Source organism: Neophocaena asiaeorientalis, unplaced genomic scaffold, assembly GCF_003031525.2.
Source record: "Neophocaena asiaeorientalis asiaeorientalis breed wild unplaced genomic scaffold, Neophocaena_asiaeorientalis_V1.1 scaffold496, whole genome shotgun sequence".
Classification (NCBI taxonomy): Eukaryota; Metazoa; Chordata; class Mammalia; order Artiodactyla; family Phocoenidae; genus Neophocaena; species Neophocaena asiaeorientalis.
Window position 1 is genome coordinate 381,774 of NW_020174375.1, and position 24,690 is coordinate 406,463.

Genomic DNA, 24,690 nt, shown 5'->3' on the forward strand with positions numbered 1-24,690 from the left:
GTACAATTAGAGCAGGGCTGTGCTAGAGGAAAAATAAACATTTTTACTTAACCATCATGAAATTACACTTCCAAACACAGTAAATACTGAAGCTCTTGTTTAAAGGAAAAATTAATTTTAAGTTAGATTTCAAAAATAGGGGAGGTATAGCCTCCTTTCTTGCCTAATTTATAATCCAAACAAATAATATAACAAGTAGTTTAAGAACCTACTTAGCTAAATACAGATGTATTATGCATGCTAAACACACTGTAAATATATAACACTTATCAGTGAGACCTGGAGAAGTTAGAGTCCAGTGAAGATGAAAATTGATTTGACTTTAAAATTTTGATTGATAGAGATGAAAGGAGATGGATGATAAGAAAGAGAAGTAGAACGAAAGATCACAATGGTTATGTACAGGCTGTTAAATAACTATATCTATGGTTTTGCTTTTGTTCGAACTAAATATATAATTACAGATCCTACAAGAGTGTGAAGTAAGGTAACGTCCCCAGAATCACCCTTAATCCCCACTCCCTTCCTTTATATGTTGATCTATATACATAACATACATACATAGGAAGGATCACTTCTGCCCTAGCATGTTTCGAAGTCAGCCATGGTAATGCTGTATACCAGGAGTCTGCAAACTATGGACCATGGGCTCTTGTGACCCACTAGTGGCCTTTTTTCTTATGGCCTGCAATCTAAGAATGGCTTTTACATTTTAAATGGTTGGGGAAAATAATGAAAAGAATAATGTTTTGCAATGTGATAATTATATGCCATTACAGTTTTAGTGTCCATAAATTTTTATTGGAACACACATTTATATATGGATATATCTACACACACGCACACACACACATCTTTGGCTGCTTTTGGATTGTAATGGCAGAGTTGAATTGTTGTGACAGAGATCATATACTATTGCACTCTCCCTGCCTCACTCTGCTACTCAGTGCTCTTTGAATCCCAGTGACGCTGCCCTTGTACCTGGACAAAGTTTCAAGTGCCATGTGTATCACTATACTGCAACATTTTACTTCTTTTAGAAAAGTGGACTCAAGTGTGCTTAAATGTTTTTTTTAATAAATGTATTAATTAATTTATTTTTGGCTGCGTTGGGTCTTTGTTGCTGTGCCCAGGCTTTCTCTAGTTGCAGCAAGTGGAGGCTACCCTTGCAGTGCACGGGCTTCTCATTGTGGTGACTTCTCTTGTTGCATGGTATGGGCTCTAGGTGCGTGGGCTTCAGTAGTTGTAGCTCATGGGCTCTAGAGCACAGGCTCAGTAGTTGTAGTCACTGGCTTAGTTGCTCCGTGGCGTGTGGGATCTTCCCTGACCAGGGCTCAAACTTGTGTCCCCTGCATTGGCAGGAGGATTCTTAACCATTGTGCTACCAGGGAAGTACCAAATGTGCATAAATTTTAAGGCACAGTGCAGTGGGAATTATTTTGTTTCAAATTAGAAAGCAAAGCATTGAATTGACAATGTAGATATGCTAAGAGAATACAGTATACATCTACATAACCAGACTGTAAGCACTCATTACAATATTCCCAACTGATTACAAAGCAACTGTCAGAAAAATTAGGAAATTTAAAACAGAATATCTCATCACAGCAGAATTTCCTCACAAAAATTAATGAAAATGAGGCTTCAACCAAAGTAAGTTTCTGAGCGGCTCTTTTGTTAACCAGGTAAGGAAAGCCATTTACCAGTGGTGATTTTGTTAAATTCTGTTCAGTTGCAGTGGCCAAAGAAATATGTCCAGAAAAAATGAACTTGTTTAAAACTTTTAGCCTTTTGGTGAGAACAGCTCCTCAGAATTGAAAATATTGGGAGCAGCATCAGTAGTCAATTAAAATATAAAGTATATGATTTTTAGTGGTTTTCCTGGGCTCTTGATGAGTTGAGAGATGTTTACCAGTATGGCTAGTTGTTGGCTTGAGGAGTCAGTGATGGATTTGAAGTGACTGAAGAACATGCCTCTATGAATAGTATGGAACAACTACAGGTGAAAATGTTTTCAAAGTTGAGGAAACACTAATTTAGTACAGCCTGAAGTGGAATCTGCTAAGATGTGTTAAAACTTTTGGTGGCAAATATGTGTGGAGGAGAAAAATACTTATTAGTTGAACAGATTTACAAAGCTTGTGAAAATGTGAGGTGTTCAAAGCCTATAGTTATCCATTGCATTGTTCATTTCCAGGTACTTTGTGGGGAAAATTCTTGAATCCATGGTGTATTACTGAACCATTAGTGTCAACAGTGAACTTCATTTGCTATCGTGGACTTCACTGTTCTCAGTCCATGAATTTTTGTCAGATCAATAGAATATCTTGATTTTTCCTGCTACCACAGTGATAGGATGGCTTTGCAGTGGCAAAGTTTTGTTGTGACTTTTTTGAGGTTGGGGCAAGATTGAAATTTTCCTGAACAAAAAATTGCCCTCAGCCACTATTATCAAGCCATGAATGGCTCTGGACGTTAAGCTATAGACTTGATAATGTTTCTGAATTCAACCTAAAATTACAAATCAGAACAGTACTTATATGCAAAACGTATACTCTGGTAGTCACTTTGATAATGCCTAACATAACATAAATCCTATGTCCAGCTGCTTTATACATTTTCCATTCTTTCAAAAGTTAAAAGAAGAAATGAGACTCTCATTCCCACACGTTTGTAGTGGACACGTTTTTGGGGCTCAAGTTACAATTCCAGAAAGTTTTAGACCTCATTGTAAGTATTGGGTTGGCCAAGAAGTTCATTCGAGTTTTTTTGTAAGATCTTACAGAAAAACTGAACCTTTTTGCCAACCCAATACAAAGGAAATTTCTGTATTTGAAAATTCATTTAACTGTACAATTGAAACAGAAGCAATTTATCCTGTAGTGTAATGATATGCTAAAAGGCAGTATCAATAGAAGAACTTAACAGAATTCTGTAAAAGCCTTCCAAGTGATAAATATGCTCAATTAAAATCTTATCAATTGATATCAGAGGTCAAATATGTAAAATCTCATTACAGATCAGCATTAACAGATAAACATTTGCAATAAATTTTAGTGATAGGGATCTCTAACTTTGAACACAGTTAAGCAAAGTTACCCTATTAAAGGAATTTTATTCTTCTCATTAGTAGACCTGAATTATAAAAAATTATAGTCAACTATTATATTTTGTGTTTTGTCAGTAAAATATTTTGGAAATTTGTTTTCTTGTTACTTAGGTTATTTAGGTACCTGATTAATATTCTCAGTCTTGCCTCTCGACCTGCAAACCTAAAATATTCATTATCTGCTCTTTACAAAAATTTTGCTAACCCCTACCATATACTCACATAAGAGAGATGATTTTTTAAGGAAGTCATTCTCCAATAAAAACAGTGAAGTTACACATGGTGCAATGATACAGAGAAAGGATAAGTAAAAATAAATGCTTAACATCATATAAAATAAACTTACAATTTTTTATTTTGTATGGAAAAATCTATGAATGAGTTTCATAAATGCCTACTAAAATTACCTACTTCAAAACTGATTAAGAACACCAGTCGTGCTCTGCTGTACATGATGTCTCTGAAAAGAATATTGAGGCAATCACTTGTACTGAGTGAACATTGCATTTAAAATTTTCTGCCTAAAACTCAGGCTTAATTTTTCAGGTAATGAAACTTTTAGCTGATTTGTGTAGTTATATTTTCTTAGAAATTGTTTTATTCTTAAGTAAGTGTTGATTATTTTTATACCTTACCTTTTTTAGAGGAAATTTAGGGGGGCTAAGTGGGACTAGATTTTATTTAAGTGTTAGGTTACTATCAGATTCTAGGGTCCTCTAAAAAAGTTCAGACAGCATTTTATGGGGAATCTGCGATGTGGCAAAGTATAAAGATTTATTAACATTACAGTCTGGGAGAACTTGGAAGATAAGGTATCTGAGCTGGACCTTGAAGGATGGCTAGAATTTAGGCCTTTAGAGGGATGTGTTTGGAAGAGCAGTCCATATGGAGTGAGTTTTAAGAAGTGAGGGAAGCAAGAGGCAGTCAGTGGTGGTGTGGTGGGAGATGGATCTGGATGGGTACTTTGGGACTTGAAGTTTTAACTAAGAGAAATGGACTTTATTGACAGATGTTTCCAAGCTTGGCATAGTACCTGGTGCTCAGAGGTTCTTACTGGATAAAAATTGGGGAGCTATATAAGGAAATTGAGCAGGAGAAATACAGGATAAACACTGAATGACAGAGGGTAGCCAGCTGGGGATCATCAAAATAGTTCCCAGTCCTTCATCCCCTGAAATTATTTTTTTAATTCTTTAGTTTGTGTTGAGTGCCTGATTCTCTAATTGAGCAGTGTTTTTTTGCACATAGGTTTTCACACATTTGTTCTTCTAGGGAAATGAAATCTTTTGAAACAAACTGACAGCATGTATAAGGGCCTTGCAAAATCCTCTTATTCAACAATGGTAATAGGATTATTTACCTCTTAAGTGAGTCTGTCATCTCACTCCAAATTGGGAAATACCAGCTGGCATTCTCATCATTTAGACTTTTTCTTGGAGGAGATGGCCCTTACAGCAGGGGTCTCCAACTCCCAGTCTGCAGACTGGTACTTGTCCTCGGCCTGTTAGGAACCGGGCTGCACAGCAGGCGGTGAGCGGTGAGCAAGCAAGCAAAGCTTCATCTGCCACTCCCCATCACTCCCGATCGCTTGCACGCTCGCATTACCACCTGAACCCTCCCCACCATCGAGCACATTACTACCTGAACCACACCAACTCCCCCCTGCCGCCCTCCCATGGAAAAATTGTCTTCCACAGAACTGGTCCCTGGTGCCAAAAAGGTTGTGAACCGCTGCTTTATAGTATTCATTCTTAAGTTTTTGCAATCCTAGTTTTCTGAAACAGTGCAATCTAATGGGCTGCTCAAGTGTTTTATTTTTATTCTTTTATAACTTAATTTTTTTAATATTTGGCTGCATTGAGTCTTCTTTGTTGCGCACGGGCTTTCTCTAGTTGCGGCGAGTGGGGGCTACTCTTCGTTGCAGTGCGCGGGCTTCTCATTGTGGTGGCTTCTCTAGTTGTGGAGCACGGGCTCTGGGCGCGCAGGCTTCAGTAGTTGTGGCACATGGGCTTAGTTGCTCCACAGCATGTGGGATCTTCCCCAGCCAGGGCTCGAACCTGTGTCCCCTGCATTGGCAGGTGGATTCTTAACCACTGCAGCACCAGGGAAGCCCCAAGTGTTTTTTTTTAAATCACAGGTGATTACAGATCTAAAAAAACTGGGTAAGTGATTAATATTAAGTAACTTTTATATTTTTACCTTAGGTATCTTAATGCAATTCAGACAATGTGTCCACATATTCTCCGCTATTTGACCACAGCAGTCATAACAAACAAAGATGTCCGAAAACGCCGGCAAGTGCTAAAAGATCTGGTCAAAGTCATTCAACAGGTAAAAACTAAAATCTATTGATTTTTAAAACGTGCCTAAACTTTGAGTCTAACCTCTTTTTCTGAAAAAGTAGGACTCTTAGTTCTTAAGGTAAAAAATGTTTAAAAATAGGAGGGAAGTACACATGAAGAGAAAAGAGCCCAAGAACCCCAAATGGGCATATACTACTTTTAAGTTCATGATATACTTATGGTAGATGTGGTATGAATGAATGCTGCTCTCTGCTAGTTAGATACTTAATATGCATTGTGTATTAGTGTTGCTCTTATTGCAAAGGGTGAAGGAGATCTGGAGCTTGGAACTTTTTGTTGGAAGGTCATTACCTACATAGTTCCAGAGTAGTGATCTTTACATAGAATATAATTTTAATAGTCCCCAAGTTGTACAAAAGCTATAGCCCTACTGATTGATTTTTAGTGAATTTCTTAGCAATAACTATGGGTTAAAAAAGAACTTAAACATTTATTTGATCTAAGAATAACTTAAGTACAAAAAGACAGTTTTATGCTGAAAGATATGAATACCCTTTTACTTGGAGAAGTTCATCACTGTTTATTAACTAAGGGAGACTTTTGGCAGTAGAGGAATTTGAAAGCTTTTGGAATGGTTCTAGGATGAGAATTTAGAGAACTTGGTCTGGAAGGCATTATAAGGTTAAGGTGTGGCCTGCAATCAGGATATGAGCAATTGCTTTGAGAAGATAATACTAGGTAATTTGTTAGAAATTAATGGTAAGGGAGGAGAAAATAGGAAGATTGGGCTATTCTGGGGACGGTCTACTAAACAGTGTTGAATCAGATCCAACTTAACCTTTGACTTAATTTTACAGGAGTCTTACACATATAAAGACCCAATTACAGAGTTTGTTGAATGCTTATATGTTAACTTTGACTTTGATGGGGCTCAGAAAAAGCTAAGGGAATGTGAATCAGTAAGTACAAATTTTTACTTACAAATTAATAATATTCTTAAAATTCTGAATCTTATAAAAGTTAACCTTGCAGGGTTTTATTAAAGTGATTATATCAGAAATGTTTATTAATCTTAATATGCAGATTATTTAGAAATGTGCTGGGTTGAAGACATTTTCAATCTTATTGCCTGAGTCTATCCCTTTTGTTAGGACAGTTTGTTAAAACATGGGGGCTTTATAAATTCACACATGTCTTATCCTGAATGAGTAAATATGTGAAATATTTTATATGTATGGGCAAGATTATGTGGAATTTTCCATCACAGCTGTAATTCCAGTGTGTTATGTAAGCAGGCCTATCTTCAGAATTTTTCTTATGATTGTATTTATCATTTGCTATAAATCAGTCAAGCTAAGAGTGTGAATTTTTTAACTACAATGTCTTCTGTTAGTTGGTAGAAACTAAAATTCTGTGAGAGCAATTGAAAGAGTTAGATTTACGGGTTTTTTTGAATAACTTAGTTTGCAAGTTTTGAGAAACTAAGAATTTACCTGTTTAAGGCATTTACCAAATCTACAAGTTACTAGCTGTCAGTTTCATTTTTGAACCCAGATATTAGCACAAAAATTGGAAGAGTTTGTTGAAGGACTTAAGATCTTATTTGTCTAAGGAAAAGGAAATTATGTAAGTATACCTTTAGAGGTGATTTTCAAACATTGGACAAAATTAGAATCCAGTTTAATAACTTGTGTACTTGCAGTGAAATGTGACATTGTTATTTAAATATTGGTGTATATTGTAATACTAAGTATCTAGGCCTTGCCAAGGCAGTGGGGCACTTGGTTGCTGTTCTTGAAGTTAGAATATTCCCTTCTAAGTATAATAACCATCTGTGGAATAGGTGCCACCCTTTGAATTTTTTTCTTTTGTAGATTTTCAAGTCTACTTACTATCACAAAAATATGCATATCTTTAGTCCATTTGTAACTATCTTAAATAGCTGGAAATATATTATCTACAGAACATTTATGTAGGATAGAGACAGGACAAAGCTGCTTTGTCACAAGATTGCTCAAGTCATCAATGGAACAAGGAAACAGTACAGTTCTTAGCTCTTTTTCCTGTAGCATTCGTTTACTTCTTGGTTAAATTGTTAGAGACTTGAATATAGTGTTCTAGAAAGTGCTGTGGTGTACAACTTGCATAGATGAGAGAATTATAGTGAATGGAATAATGAGTAAAGCACAAAGTATTTGTGACAAATTTTTCAAAATTGCTTGTCAGCACCGTTTTTTTCTTTTTTTTATATGCATAGGTGCTAGTGAATGATTTCTTCTTGGTGGCTTGTCTTGAGGATTTCATTGAAAATGCCCGTCTCTTCATATTTGAGACTTTTTGTCGCATCCATCAATGTATCAGCATTAAGTAAGAGCACTCTGATTTGATTTGTATTTTCTACTTCTAAATTCCTGTAAATTTTCATTTATTGTAAAGTTATACTTAATAGGATTCCAGTTAATTGGATTTTTATTTTATTTCTCTTTGCTTTAGAAGAAAAAGGAAACATTGTCCTAGTAATTTATTAAAAATCCTAGCTTTTGTTTGAATTCCGGGGTGCTACAGTCCTTTATCTTCTTTAGTTTCCATGTGTGTGGGAAAGCATGAATTTTGAAAGTGATAACTTCAAGGCAGTATTATGATTGTCAGTTACCTTTTTAAAGAGTTACCTTTTAAAATAATACTATTATACCATTACGTAGGGAGAAAAGAGCAGTGACCAGTTTTAGAATGGTTTTTAACAGGGGTTCAAATAAGGAGTTAGTCCTTAGTAAATTGGAAATGCTGTTGAAAAGACCACATTTGGTAATCATTTCAGTTAATTGAATTTGTTTTATTTAATTATATATTTGAATTCTCATATAGTAAACTCTTGTGACATCCTAAAATGTTGAAACATGGAAAAATTATGGTGAATTTCAGTTGGAATTTTCTCTTGTGTGAGGAAATTATTAGGAAAAAATTGTGAAACTTACATAACCTATTAGAAACTAATTTTACATATTAGAATTTGAAAAATAACAGTGCCCTTTGGCCACAGATGAAGTCGAACGGTAAATGCTCCTTAATGTTTAAAAACTAAGCTACTTTAATGTTTACCTCTTAGGAATTGTATGTAGACCAAAGTTTTTCTTTAGTGCCATTTGTTTTTGCTAAGGCATCCATACTTGTTTGCCTAATTTTAGTGGATTGTCATTGAAGTGGTTACTCAGAGTTAGAATTACAGTGTGTGAGGCTTTTTCTATGGTAGTTGAAGCCTTGACCTGTTTTAGTAGTACTTTAGCTAGGAGACATATAATTTTACAAATCTGATTCTCTTAAAGAATACATGGCAATTCCTAAAATGTCGTTTGTTGTGAAATGCAATATTATGTATATGAGTATACATATTTATGTATACATATATGCAGATAAAATAAGAGCCCCTTCACCTTGTTTAGCCTGTACCTCTATTCAGCTTTCCTCCTGACTCTATGGAACCATACGACTCTGACTCTGGAGACCCAATTTTACAAAACACTGATTCAGTACAACTCCTTTGTTTTGTAACTCCCTGTTTATAGCTGAGAAACTGAAGGCTCAGAGACATTAAGCAGCTTAGGGCTTATTTAATGAAAGAGGCTGAGCTAATAGCTCTCTGACATTCATTGTCTTCACCCTCATTATAAATTCTTTCTTTTTCATTGTGAGCAATTGATATTTTTAGAAACAGCAGATTTAGACTAATTTGTCATTAGTTTATCACTTGAGCCAGAGGATAAAGATGGAAACCATATGACAGTGTTTAATGTTTTTGTGCAAAATCTGTAGAATTTTGATTTTTATTTTACAAAGAGATTCCCTGAAGCAACTGCAAACTTTCTGAGTCAGATTTTCTGTGTATGCTATGCTATGCTGTGTAATAAATAGGGCTACTATGCTATTCCATTTAGGGTGATAATTCCAACGCACATCAGGATTGAGAACCCTTGCATCAGGTCACCAGTTTTTTTTAGGCACATAATTACAGCCTGCTAGGATAATGAAGTGAAAAACCAGTGATTTAATATTTTTAGTATATAATGAATTAAGAAGGTAGAGGCAGAGCATAAAGTATAGCTTCATGTGAACAAAGAAATAATTCTTTTTAGAGTAACAGTGAGATCTCAGGTTGTAAGGTTTACGGGGTGATAGTGGAGAGTATGCGGCCAATAGGCTCAGTCCAGGGGGCTACGCTTCTTCACGTTTTTTTTAAAATTATTTATTTATGGCTGTGTTGGGTCTTCGTTTCTGTGTGAGGGCTTTCTCTAGTTGCGGCGAGCCGGGGCCACTCTTCATCGCGGTGCGCGGGCCTCTCACTGTGGTGGCCTCTCTTGTTGCGGAGCACAAGCTCCAGACGCGCAGGCTCAGTAGTTGTGGCTCACGGGCCTAGTTGATCCGCGGCATGTGGGATCTTCCCAGACCAGGGCTCGAACCCGTGTCCCCTGCATTGGCAGGCAGGTTCTCAACCACTGCCCCTCCAGGGAAGCCCCCTTCGTGTTTTTAGAGCTGCTTTAATGGGTTAGGAATATGGCTGAAAATTATGTTAAGCATCTAAGTTGGGCTTTTATAAGTACAACAAATGTCTTAATTCAGACCCCAAGGACTTGGAATCCATAATAATGACCAAAATAGCTAATATTTACCTTCAAACAATCCATAGAAAAATTTATTGTTCTCTAGTCCAGAGGTTTTTAAACCTAGCTGTACATCAGAATCATCTGGAGAACTTAAAAAACCACCAACAACTTAAACTTAAGAATAGATTTTCTGGCTTTACCCCAGACCTTCTGAATCAGAATCTCTGGGATCAAGGCTTGAGAATTTGGTTTAAAACTTCCCAGGTCCAACCCCCCAAAAATGAAGCATTCTCAGAGTGGGGAGGGGGAGATCTCAGCATCTGTATTTTTCAAAGCTCCTCTAAGTAACTCTGATGCAAAACTTCTTTTTTTAAATTACGCCTCTTATTTTGAGATGATAATAGATTCACCTTGAGTTGTAAGAAATAATGAAGAGATCCCCTATGCCCTTTACAGTTTCCTTCAATGGTAACATTTTGTAAGCCATAGTAAAATATCACAGCCATCATTATTGTTGTTGATATATTCAGATACAGAACATTTCTGTCACCACAAGGATTCCTCAAATTGCTCTTTTATAGCCATACCCACTTCCCTCCCACCTCTCTTTAACCCCTGGCAACCACTCATCTGTTCTCCATTTCTGTAATTTTGTCATTTCAAGAATGTGCAAAATTTTTAAAAGATAGTGTTCAGTTTTCTTTTTTTTAATATGATTTGCTTTTATTTATTTTTATTTTTTTTTTGGCTGCTTTGGGTCTTTATTTATTTAAATTTAAATATTTATTTAAATATAAATTTTTATTTAAATTTAAATAAATTTATTTATTTAAATAATAAATATTATTTATTTAGTTTTGGCTGCATTGCTGTATGCGGGGGCTTTCTCTAATTGTGGCGAGCGAGGGCTACTCTTCGTTGCAGTGCGCAGGCTTCTCATTGTGGTGGGGCTTCTCTTGTTGCAGAGCACGGGCTCTAGGTGCACGGGCTTCAGTAGTTGTGGCACGTGGGCTCAGTAGTTGTGGCCCGCGGGGCTCTAGAGCGCAGGCTCAGTAGTTGTGGCGCATGGGCTTTGTTGCTCCGCGGCATGTGGGATCTTCCCAGACCAGGGCTCGAACCCGTGTCCCCTGCATTGGCAGGCAGATTCTTAACCACTGTGCCACCAGGGAGGCCCAGTGTTCAGCTTTCTAAAGAGGATAAATACATATGATATACATTAAGATATAATTAGTTAAGAGCAGTGTAGCTAGTAGAGTTGTTGAAGAAGAAAATATTACAGATGTGAATGAGTGCCTCTTGGAGCATAGCCTTAGAGCTTAAAATCCAGAGGAAGAAACAGATATTAAATAAAGGTAAGATTACAAATTATGATAGGCATTTTGAAGAAAAATACAGAGTAATTAGAATGACATGGACATTATTTGTATATTGAAAAATCAGAGAATAATTTGGATTGAAGGTTCAGTGAACTCTGATAATTCTCTAAATGGGATATATTTAAGTAGACTCTTCCACCATATATTAATTATGACAAATTACTCCATTCACTAGTTTATGCTGGCCTATCTCTGCCGCTAATTAATTTAAAGTTATTTGATGTTCGAGCTTTTCTAGGGTTGGGCGGGGAAGATTTGTCTCTGTCTTCCTTTCTGTCCCCCAGCAGATGCATATCAAATGCTATTCAGTATTATAAAACGCATGGTTGTTTATTAAATAACTCTTTCCATTTGTGATTTGGAACATTCTCTGTTGATAGGATTCTTCACTAAGTGGATGTAAGCACATGTGATAGTCTTATCTTTGTAAAAATGCATATTAAGAATGTTTTTATCGGTTTATATACAACCCTATAGATTTGTAGGATAAGTTTCGAATCTATTTACCATAAAGTATACAACATCTGTCAAAAAAGATTACTGTGGTGGGATTTAATTTAGTATAGCTGAATAGTTTATCAGATATGGTGTGTGTCTGAAATTTAAAAGCTGTTCTAGAATAATTCTTGGACCAGTTTTCAATTGTAGATAAAAGCAAAGTATGGAAGTAATATTTTGAATGTGTATGATAAACATTTTGGAGCATACATTAATATAATTTCCCTATGGGGGTTAGTTTTGGCTTTTCACAAAAGTATGTATTTGCCAACTGCTCTTGCATTTAAGTTATGAAGTCATTCTACTTTGCTTATTTTATTAAGTAACACTTTAGATCTTAATATTTTTCTTAAAGTTTTTATTACCGTGTAGCAATTTGTATTCTTAATTATACTTCCTGATGTTAGAAATAAAAAGGTGTGTTTCCAGATGGAGATTAAATCATTTTAACAGCCATTATCACTGCATTTCTGTATTAACTATAAAGTAATATACTGTCTTTTTTTCAAGTTTCTTTTTTAAAAAATTTATTTATTTTTATTTTGGGCTGCGTTGGGTCTTCATTGCTGAACATGGGCTTTCTCTAGTTGTGGCGAGCAGGGGCTACTCTTCGTTGTGGTGCGCAGGCTTCTCATTGTGGTGGCTTCTCTTGTTGGGAGCACGGGCTCTAGACTCGTGGGCTTCAGTAGTTGTGGTGCACGGTCTTAGTTGCTCTGCGGCATGTGGGATCTTCCCGGACCAGGGCTCAAACCCGTGTCTCCTGCGTTGGCAGGCGTATTCTTAACCACTGCACCACCAGGGAAGCTCTATACTCTCATTTTTGACTAATGCGATGTTGGAAAATTCAGTGAGAATTTTCATTTGTCACACACAGAATTTAGCATTTTCTCAGTTTTCTCCTGGTTTCTTTCTATTTCCTCCTAATCTAACAGTTAAACACAGTTTACACTTAACACTTATTCTTTAATTAGTTGTCATAGCATACAGTTATAAAAGACTGCTGCTCTTTGGATATGCTAAATAGCCACAGTCTTCAGTGAAAAGCAGGCCAGTTTCCATAGTTTAATGCTAAAGTCAATACTATTTGAAATAAATTGTGCTTATCAAATAAAATTTGGAAAGCCAGGTTATTTAAACAGGTAATTCATATGCCTGTGAAATGCTGGACCCCAAATCCTTATTTGTTAAGATACTAATATTAGGGCAGGGGCTATGGGAGGGTTCAGAAAAGGGAGACTGTCTAAAAGGTTAGTCATTGAAAACCTGATAGACAGTCAGCCTAGAGTTGATGAAAGCCTAATTGGTTCTCTAGATTTAGATTTATATATTTTATGTGCTTAAGTGGGACCACCGGTCTTAATTACTTCCCAGAAAGAAGAAAAGTATCTGGTTTTGTGCTAAGAGTCTTGAATATGTTTTATTAATGAAATTGAATAGAGAATGAAATACTTATTTTTTCTATGCCTTGAAATAGCACTTAGGATTCTATTTTTTTCCCCCCAAAGGAATGATTTATATTTTTATTTAGTCAAAGTTACTAAGCTTTTCCTTTATGGTACTGGATTTTGTATTTTATTAAAAAGTTCTTTCTCATAATAGGTTTATATGCTATTTATATGTTTTTTTCTAGGACCTTAATGGCTTTATTTCTTCTATTTGAATCCATCAATGATTATTTGGGAATAGAGAATAGCTTCCCCCCACCCCCAATAGCTAGGATTTATTGAAATACTATCCTTCCCCCGACCTATTTGAAATGCCACCCATATCACATTTTAAATTCTCATTTATATATGGGACTTTTTCTGAACTTTTTAATCTTTTATAAATTGTGTGTTGATTTCTGAACTTAGCACCAAATACGTGCTAAGTTAACTTAGTACCTTTTTTCAAATAAGGTAGATCTGTAGTATGTTTTAGTATTCAGTATTTATTTTCCATGTAATTGATAATTGCCACTTTTCCCTCATTTGCTTCATTGTTCTTCCTAATGTCTTTTTCATTAATTCTACTTCAGATTCTTTGCCAGTTTATAAATCTCTTCTGCAAATTGATTATTTTATTTGTTTTATCTTCCTCAAAAAAATGTGGACTCGTTGCTCTTTCTGCCAGGTGCATATTTATCTCTCTTTGTCATTTGTTCTGGGGATTTCCTTAGCTTGTCTACTATGATAGTGCTCCAGTTTCGTGGACATTATGCCTTCCTTTTTCTTGGTTTATTATCATATTTGGTAATTATCATATTCTTCAGCGGCTTTATAAGGAAGGGTACTTTGGAGGTAATTTTTTCACATCTAAAATTGTGTATTTGACTCTCATACTTGAGTAGTGGTATTGCTCAAGGCCTGGTATTCTCATTTGAAAACTACTACAGAATTTTGAAGATGTGATTCTCTTGCTTTCTAGCTTTTGTTGTAGAAGTCAGAAGCCATTTTTATTCCTCATCTTTTATACAGGTGTTTTGTTCTCCTGTCTAGAAACGTGGGGGGAAGACGCTTTTTTTTTTTTTGTCCCCATTGCTCTGAAATTTTACAATGATATGCCTTAGTTTAGGTCTGTTTTAATTCTTTATGTAGGACCTTTTTAATTTGGAAGCTCATGCTCTCCAGTTCTGGGAAATTTTCTTGAATTATTTCTTTCTTCTTTATGTTCACTGTTTATTCTTTCTGGAACTTCTATTGTTTAGGTATTAGACCTGCTGGACCAGGCTTCCAATTTTCTTATTTCTCTATTTTCCATCACTTTGTCTTTGTGTTCTACACTCTGGGATATTTTCTCAACATCTTTCAAATCTTCTGTAGATTAAAAACAACAAATCTCTAATGTTATTCTTTAATTTCCAAGAGCCCTCTGTCACTCTTTTCTCTGAATATTTTTCCTTTATAGCATTCTGTTCTTATTTTATGAATGCAATACTACAGTGGTTTTTAATTTTGCTAAGGATATTAATGATAGTTTTTGTTGTAGTTTTCTTTTTATAAATTGAGATATAATTAACATATAACAAAACATTACATTAGTTTCAGGTGTACAACATAATGATTTGATATTGTATATATTGTGAAATGATCACCATAATAACTGTAGTCAGCATTCATCGCCACACGTAGTTGCAAATTTTTTTTTCTTGTGATGAGATTTACTCTAAACTATAGTCACTGTGCTGTACATTATATCCCATGACTTATTTTGTAACTGTAAGTTTGTACCTTTTGACCCTTCACCCAGTCCCCGCCGCCCTCCCCAATCTCTTCTCTGTATCTACGAGCATTTTTTGTTTGTTTTAGATTCCACGTATAAATGAGATCATATGGTATTTGTCTTTTTCTGTCTGACTTAATTCACTTGGCATAATGCCCTCAAGTTCTTTCCATGTTGTCACAAATGGCAAGGTTTCATTCTTTTAATGGTTGAATAATATTCCTCTGTGTGTGTGTGTGTGTGTGTGTGTGTGTGTGTGTGTGTGTGTGTGTATCACATTTTCTTCATTCATCCATTGATGGTCACTTAGGTTGCTTTTGTGTCTTGGCTGTTGTAAATAATACTGCAGTGAACATGAGTTTAGGTATATCTTCTCAAGTTAGTGTTTTCATTTCCTTTGGATAAATGTTCATAAGTGGAATTGCTGGATCATATGATAGTTCTATTTTTAATTGTTTGAGGAACTAACATACTGTCTTCCATAGTGGCTATACCAATATACTTTACCACCAGCAGTGCACAAGTGTTCCCCTTTCTCCACATTCATGCTAACACTTATTTCTTATCTTTTTGGTAATAGCCATTCTAACAGGTGTGAGAGATCTCATTATAGTTTTGATTTGCATTTCTCTGATGATTAGTGATGCTGAGCACCTTTTCACGTTCCTTGGAAAGATATTCAGATCCTCTGCCCATTTTTAAATCAAATTACTTGTTGTTTTGATACTGAGTTATATGTGTTCCTTCTGTATTTTGGGTATTAACCCCTTAAATACATGGTTTGCAATATTTTGCAATATTTCTCCCATTTGGTAGGTTGCCTTTTCTTCTCATTGATGGTTTCCTTTACTGTGCAGGGGTTTTTTAGTTTGATGTTAATTTTTGCTTTTGTTGCCTTTGTTTTGGGGTTTGTTTTTGGTATCAGGTCCAAAAAATCATCACCAAGACTTATGTCAAGGAACTTACTACCTGTGTTATTTTGTTTTTTATGGTTTCTGGTCTTTTCTTTTTTTTTTTTTTTGGTATGCGGGCCTCTCACTGTTGTGGCCTGTCCCGTTGCGGAGCGCAGGCTCAGCAGCCATGGCTTACGGGCCCAGCCGCTTCGCAGCATGTGGGATCTTCCCAGACCGGAGCACGAACCCGTGTCCCCTGCATCGGCAGGCGAACTCTCAACCACTGTGCCACCAGGGAAGCCCTGGTTTCAGGTCTTAATGTTCAAGTCTTTAATTCACTTTGAGTTAATTTTTGTACATGGTGTGAGATAGTGGTCCAGTTTCATTTGTTTGCATGTAGCTGTCCAGTTTTCCCAACACCGTTTGTTGAAGAGACTGTTCTTTTCCCATCGTGTATTCTTGCCTCCTTTGTCAAAAATAAATTAATGCTTGGGTTTGAGCTCTCTATTGTGTTCCATGGATCTTTGTATCTGTTTTTATGCCAGTAGCATACTGTTTTGATTACTGTATCTTTGTGATATAGTTTGAAGTCAAGGTGTGTGATGCCTCCAGCTTTGTTCTTCTTTCTCAAGATTGCTTGGGCTACTTGGAGTCTTATGTATTACTGACTTAATATATTCAATATCATGTTGTTGTGTCACTTGAGGAGGAGAGCTCTTCAACTAAAAGATGGGAATAAGGGATTTACACAAAATATTTTAAATGTCTTTTTAATTTATCTTATTGAAGTATAGTTGATTTACAGTGTTGTGTTAATTTCTGCTTGTATAGCAAAGTGATTCAGTTATATGTGTATATATTCTTTTTTTATTTCTTTCCATTATGGTTTATTACAGGATATTAGATATAGTTCCCTGTGCTATACAGTAGGACCTTGTTTATCCATTCTATATATAGTAGTTTGCATCTGCTAATCCCAAACTCCCAGTCCATCCCTCCCCCAGCCCTCCTCTACCTCAGCAACCACAAGTCTGTTCCCTGTCCTTGAGTCTGTTTCTGTTTTGTAGATAAGTTCATTTGTGTCATATTTTAGATTTCACATATAGGTGGTATTTGTCTTTCTCTGTCTGACTTCACTTAGTATGATATCTCCAGGTCCATCCATGTTGCTGTAAATGGCATTATTTCATTCTTTTTTATGGCTGAGTAGTATTCCTTTGTGTATATATACCACATCTTCTTTATTCATTCATCTGTCATTGGACATTTGGGTTGTTTCCATGTTTTGGCTATTGTGAATAGTATTGCTGCTGTGAACATAGGGGTGCATGTATCTTTTTGAATTATGGTTTTGTCTGGATATATACCCAGGAGTGGGATTGCTGGCTCATATGGCAACTCTTTTTCATTTTTTGAGGAACCTCCATACTGTTTTCTCTAGTGGCTGCACCAATTTACATTCCCACCAACAGTGTAGGAGGGTTCCCTTTTCTCCACACCCTCTCCAGCATTTGTTATTTGTAGACTTTTTAGTGATGGCCATTCTGACTGATGTGAGGTGGTACCTCACTGTAGTTTTGATTTGCATTTCTCTAATAATTAGCAATGTTGAGCATCTTTTCATAGGCCTATTGGCCATCTCTGTATGTCTTCTTTGGAGAAATGTCTGTTTACGTCTTCTGCCCATTCTTTCGACTAGGTTGTTTTGTTGTTGTTGAATTGTATGAGCTGTTTGTATATTTTGGAAATTAATCCCTTGTTGGTCGCATCATTTGCAAATACTTTCTTCCAGTCAGTAGGTTGTCTTTTTGTTTTGTTTATGGTTTCCTTTGCTGTGCAAAAGCTTACGTTTGATTAGGTTCCATTTGGTTATTTTTTGTTTGTTTGTTTTTTGCTTTTATTTCTATTGCCTTGGGAGACTGACCTAAGAAAACAGTGGTATGATTTATGTCAGAGAATGTTTTGCCTATGTTATCTTCTGGGAGTTTTACGGTGTCATGTCGTAAATATAAGTCTTTAAGCCTAAAATATCTTCTTTAAGCTGCCTACTGACAGGGTTGAGATTTTTAGTGTAATCTGAATAATCTGGAAGTTATTTTTGAGTTTGAAACCTAGATTGAATTAGGTATTTTTCTCAGAAATTCTGCCTTTTGATATATTTTGTCTTTTAATTTATTGATAAACTAAATTATTTTAAAAACAAAATTAACATGGTGTAGGATAGCTTAAGGCAAGTTTGGTTTTTTAAGCTTTAATAGGATATTAAATTTTTATTTTTAAACCTTTACTAATATTTTCATAAAATCAGTAGAATGTAAGAGAATTGTGGACTTTGAGGATTTCTATTATTTAATTACTTTTACTGTGTATATTTTCCTGTTACTTGAAAGAAACTGGATTATTGCCACGTTCTCTTACTTATTCTCAGAGTGATTGGTAGCCTAGATAACCTGAGATACCATCAATAATTTACTGATACTTCTCGGACCTTATTTCAAGTTTTTCTTTGACTTGATTTAAAAGTAAAGGATCAACAAGCACATTGCAAAACAGTAAATCCCCAAAGTGGGATTATGGGTCAGAGTATGCAGACATTTGTGGGTCTTGCTGCATGTTGCCAGATTGCTCTAACCATGATGGAATATGAGACTTAGAATATGTATGTAAAGAAAAAAGAGGGATGGAAAATTCTAGGTAGAGTTATACAGCGTAGAATTTTTTTTATCTTAAAATTTGACCTTAAATATTTCTTTACTTAAACCGTCCTCAAACTTCCAGACTGGAACTGGTTAAACCCTTTTGTACTCACATAGCTCCTTTCACTTTTTTATCCTTACACTTAAAATAGTTTATATATTTGGGGTATTAGGTGATTGTCCCCTATTTCCCAGTCTCCAGCTTTAAACTTTATGAAAGTGGGGAGCAGACTGTATGTTGTCACAAACATCTAACATAGTTATATTTTGTTGAATGAATGATTTGGTTGGTGTGTGGTATTCATGAGGAAGAATAAGAGAAGGCTGGAAAGGTAGATTGTAGCTAAATTGTAGAGAACCATGAAAGAGAAACTTGGAAGTTTGAATTTTATTGTTTTGGTAGAAGGGCTCTATTAAAGATTTGAAAGGAATTTAGGAATAAACTGGTAGTTGGGTTTTAGGACTAAGCTGACAACTATGTAAAATAGATTAAGGAGAGACTCGGTAGATTAATTAGAAAATTAGGAAATAGTAATGGAGCCCTAGGGTAGTGACTAGGGTAGGAATCAGACAATAAGTATTTATTTAATTGCCTCCTGTAGACTGTGCTAATTGCTGGATATATAGCAGTGAACGAAGAAGCTATGATGCATGCTCTTGGGGTACATATACAGTCTATCATGAAAGCAGATACTCAGTAAAACAACTACAGCTCTATGAATGCTCTGAAAAAAATAGGGGGCCATGAAAGCATCAAACAGATCTGTCATGATTGGCAGAGGTGTCTTGGAAGGCTGATGAGGGTGCTGTTTTAGCTGATAGCCATGTAACACATAGCTTAGTGAAGAAAAAGGTGGATTAGCCTTTTAAGCAGAAGGCACAGCATGTGCAAAAGTCCTGAAGTGGTTAAAAACATGGTATGTTTAATGAACAGAGGTTTAGTCTGGTTGGTGAAGAGGAGAGTCTTTCAAGATGAGAGTAGTTTGGTAGGGAACTTAGATTAGAGGCAGTGGTTAAAGATATAATTGACAGGACTTCTCAGTTTGTTATAGGCAGCAAGAAGAGGAATCTGATCAGTAACTTAGGCTTGAGACTGAATGTTTCATTATAATTTTAATTATGTAAACAGCCTGCATAAACAGGTTCTATATTATAATTTTTAAAAATCTGTATAAAACCAGCTATACACAATTAGTAGCTACTAGGAATAACGTCTATTTTGAAAAGCAGTATATAGAGATCTTGAAGATTGGAGTTTTAATATATTCAGTATAAATTGTTTTCATTTGTGCGTTTCAGAGTAAAATGGTCTTGACCTCACTTTAAAGAGTTGTATTTTGGGGGAATGCAGGAGACATACAAAAGAGAAATTGTTACAGGAGTCGATAAAGTAATATCTTTTGGAAAATATGTTCTTTACCTTTAGAATAGCAGCTTCAGATAAAAGTATTAGACAGTTGCTTACTTTAGCAGCACAGAAGAGAATGAAATTTATTTATTTTTGGCTGCGTTGGGTCTTCCTTGCTGCGTGCGTGCTTTCTCTGGTTGCGGAGAGCGGGGGCTACTCTTCCTTGTGGTGCATGGGCTTCTCATTGCGTTGGCTTCTCTTCTTGCGGAGCACGGGCTCTAGGCACGCGGGCGTCCGTAGTTGTGGCTCGCCGGCTCAGTAGGTGTGGCGCACGGGCTTCATTGCTCCACGGCATGTGGGAACTTACCGGACCAGGGCTTGAACCCTTGTCCCCTGCATTGGCAGGCAGATTCTTAACCACTGCGCCACCAGGGAAGCCCAGGAGAATGAAATTTACACATCTCTAAGTCAAATACCTGCAGGAAACACGAGGAGTTTATTGGGAAGCCACAGGAAACACCAGCTGCAGGAATTTTTCCTAGTCAAAAAAAAAGCCTGGTTCTTTCAGTAAAATGACACACTTCCCTACTTCTAGTAGCTTAAATAAAATAAGGTTTGGTTAGAGAGCAGTAACAAAGAGACTAAGATGAAACCTGATCATGAAATTGAAGTAGTAGTCATGGACTAATTGTTCTTTGTGTTTGCTGAGAATGTGTACTTACAGCAAAATCGACCATAAAAAGACAGACAACAGAATTTGACATGTAAATCCAGGGAGTTTTATGGTTGAGTTGGCTCATACTCATCATGATGTTTTTAACATCAAGGATATTTTAGGGATAAATTTTAAATGATTGTCTTCATAGCTTTAGTTTGTAATTTAGTGTGTAATGATTTTATTGATAGCCTAACTTAATTTTTACATTTTGAATGAAATTCTTCTCTTTGACAATAAACATAAAATAGGGATAGCACAGATTATATGATTCCCATAAAGGTATTTTTATTAACCTGATTGGTTACTTTTAGGTTGGGAGCTCCGGAATTACATAATTATATGATTGGCAATGTCTTGAATATTTATGTTATAAAATTGGGAATGCAATCAGCTCAGGAATTTTAGTTTATAATATTCTAAGGAATTATTTTGTTACTGATATTCTAGGTTTTTTTTTTTTTTTTCATTAAACCAGTGATAACATTAGAAGGCCTAGCAGGTGGGCAATATCTTCAGTGAAGACAAGTAAAAGGGGACAGTTAATGTTTGTGTCTAACACCTGTGTATATGCATGTATGCATACCATCCTTCTAAATACTATACATGCATATGTAGATACTCTTTCATCAGGTGACTGACTGGCTTACCTACTAGCAAGGCTTGTGTTTGTGTTAGTCCTGATAAATTAAGCTCTGCAGTGGCCTCTTTTTCAACCTGACCATAAATTAGAAAATGCAGATTGGTTGATGACATCAAAGGCTTTAGATCAGGGTCTTGGTGTCTGTCATCTTTTTTCCTCCCCCTCTCCTTTCGGGTTTTCTGTGTATGTGTGTCTGTCTCTTTTCCCTTAAATTCAGTGGTCATTTAGGTTATATAGTGTTCTAGTTCTAGGGAGTGTCCTTAGAATTTATAACAAACATATGTAGCGGCCCTGAGTTTTAGTTACGTGTTACATTTTATTATTCTTACTACTGATGTTCCTTGTAATAGGATTTCTGTAATACAGAATATGGGGCCCTACCTTCAAGGATCTTACAGTCTGGTTGGTGAAATGAGATAGATTGTGAATGGTACAAGATAATAGCACAAACGTCAATAGCGCACTTTTAAGACTCATAATATTTAAGAGAAGGTGACCCATAAGTACCTAAAAGTTTCTATTCAGAGCATAGGTCAAAGACTATGTATGTGAAACTAAGTTTTTAGACCCAGTTAATGTCATTTTTTTCTTTTTTCATTAGCATGTTGGCAGATAAACTGAACATGACTCCAGAAGAAGCTGAAAGGTGGATTGTAAATTTGATAAGAAATGCAAGACTGGATGCCAAGATTGATTCTAAATTAGTGAGTATTATGTTATCTGTGCAAAATACTAGATATCAGTTGCTGATTATTTGATACTTTGGGGAGAAGTTTTTATTAGGACGTTTATTCTATTAAGAATTTTTGTTTTAATGTATAATAATTTTCTGAAGGCAACAGCAACCTCCTATTTTGTGTTGTTGGATGAATATTGTCATCTCTGTGCATAAAAATATTTGCAACACACATGTAGGTTGTGATGTCATCCTCATGACTTACCTGAGAAACTTGGTTGTTAACATTACAGGATCAGTTTCCCTCTGTCTCACTGTAGGGTCATGTGGTTATGGGTAACAATGCAGTCTCACCCTATCAGCAAGTGATTGAAAAGACCAAAAGCCTTTCATTTAGAAGCCAGATGTTGGCCATGAATATTGAGAAGAAACTTAATCAAAACAGTAGATCAGAGGTAAGAACCACACATCTTCTCTTCTGTCTGGGATTTAGCAATAATGTAATATAATTGTTATATGGACTTCATTTGAGAACAAATTAATTTTGGTTGTATCTGATTCTGTATTTGTTGGGGCTATAAACATTTTATTTAAGAAATTACTAAATGGAAAAGGTTTCTCTTAGATGTATTATGCGTTAGTTAAGGCAGCAAAAAAAATTAAGTGTTCCTAGTTTTAACCATAATTGGGTTATTTTTCTTTTACCCTTCCTGTGTGCCTTCATTATCTCATTTCCTCAGTGTTTTTAACACATCATTTTGATACTGGCAGATGATAACTTACATGTGTTATCTCTCAAGTGTTTGAAATTCATTTTCCTTTTATTCAGTAAATCTAAAGAACTACTTCTGTAAAAATGTTGATCTTATATATATTGATTTTATAAAATTTTATTTTATCTGAAAGTCATATTTAATTGTCAGAAAAATATATCCCCCTTTTTGGTAGAAATCCTGCATGTTAGATACTAAAGGAATTTGTATGGCCTTGTAATTTTGGGATTCCAAACTACCTCTAATGCTCTTTAGTCATTATGATTATGTATAACTGGAGGGTAGGACATTTTTAGGAAACTGTTGAGGCACATTCAAAGATCTCATTTGATTGAAGTTTTAGCATCAGATTTTGTCCTTAGCATAGTCCTTCAGTTGTAAAAGAGAAGGAAGAATTAGGAAATTATTGTCCTTGCCTTTTCCATCCAAGTCCAGAATAACTGAGCCTGAAAACTAACTTTTATGTAATGGTTGTTTCTGTATGCTTAAGGATCAATTTGTATTGATTTTGGTTATAATATTGGTGATATTGTCCTTGTCATACTTTATAATTGGTGAGAAACTGTATCAGATGGTATTTTGGTGTGTTTTGTTGTTGTTTTAAGACACCTCGCATTTAGTAATTGAAGAGGTTGTTAAAATCTTAGAGAATGGTTTGGGAGGAGTATTGCTAAAAAACTTTGCTAGTATCACTTTTTTTTGAAACTGGCTTTTCAGAAAGTATTTCTTTTCACACTGTTGATTTCTCTTTGTGTATTTTAGGCTCCTAACTGGGCAACTCAGGACTCTGGCTTCTACTGAAGAACTGTACAGAAAAAAATGAAAAAACTATAAAAGAAAGGTGAAATAATAAAACCATTATAAAAGGTGAAACATTTTATAAACAATTAACATATTTAGCATAAATTTTGGAGAATTTGAATAAAATTGGCTATGTTCATTTATGTCATTATATTTCCTTGTGTATGTAAGTGTGTGATTTTTTTTAAACTTTTTATTTTGGAATAATTATAGATTCACAGGAAGTTGCAGAAATAGTACAGAGAGGTCCTATGCAGCCTTAATCTAGTTTCTCCCAATTTTTTCCTCATGTGTTACTATAATACAGTATCAAAACCAGGGTATTGACATTGGTACAATGGTGTGAATAGCTCTGTACCATTTTATCACTTTTTTGGTAACCATCGCTGCAGTCAAGATACAGAGCTATCATCATCATGAAGATCTCCCTCATGCTACCCCTTTGGAGTCACACCTACTCCAACCAGCCCTAACCCCTGGCAACCACTCGTCTGTTCGCTGTCTCTATAATTTTGTCATGAGAATGTTACAGCAATGGAATTATACAATATGTGACTTGTTTGAGATTAGCTTTTTCTACTCATAATGCCCTTGAGATCTCTTTATCCAAGTTACCATATATATCAGTAGTTTGTTTTTTTTTATTGCTAAGTTGTATTCCATGGCATTGATGTACCAGATTGTTTAACCATGTACCTATTTTAGGATATTTTGGTGGTTTCCAGTTTGGGGCTATTAACAAATAAGGCTGCTATTTCTTAATTCCTTAGAGTGGCTCTTTAGTCACTCACTAGGCAGCTGCAGAGACTTAAATAGGAATATAAGTTGAATTTTATAAATACCTCCTTGAATATTTTGTGCGTGTGCGCACATGCACACACACAAACACAGAGTTAAATAGACACCTAAGATACTCAAGAAGTATATAAAGCCCTGCTTGGGTCTCCTTTACCTAGAAGTGGTTTGATGTTTCATTTTGATTGTTGAACTAAAACCCAGTCACAAGAGAAGTTTCTGTTTCTGCTCTCAACAAATGGTACAAAGATAAAAGATACATGCA

The 24,690-nt window shown here is 35.6% G+C and overlaps 1 protein-coding gene across 1 annotated transcript in view; it reads left to right on the plus strand.

Moving 5' to 3' along the window:
- The window catches only part of EIF3E (eukaryotic translation initiation factor 3 subunit E), a 50,611-nt gene extending 26,828 nt beyond the window's left edge, over window positions 1–23,783 (plus strand). Inside the window, exons 8-13 of the mRNA XM_024756316.1 lie at window positions 5,314–5,440; window positions 6,270–6,371; window positions 7,670–7,779; window positions 21,982–22,084; window positions 22,377–22,511; window positions 23,592–23,783. Coding sequence (XP_024612084.1) covers window positions 5,314–5,440; window positions 6,270–6,371; window positions 7,670–7,779; window positions 21,982–22,084; window positions 22,377–22,511; window positions 23,592–23,630 — 616 coding nt within the window. The 3' untranslated portion in view covers window positions 23,631–23,783. The remainder of the gene's footprint in view (window positions 1–5,313; window positions 5,441–6,269; window positions 6,372–7,669; window positions 7,780–21,981; window positions 22,085–22,376; window positions 22,512–23,591) is intronic.
- Window positions 23,784–24,690: the final 907 nt, after the last annotated feature.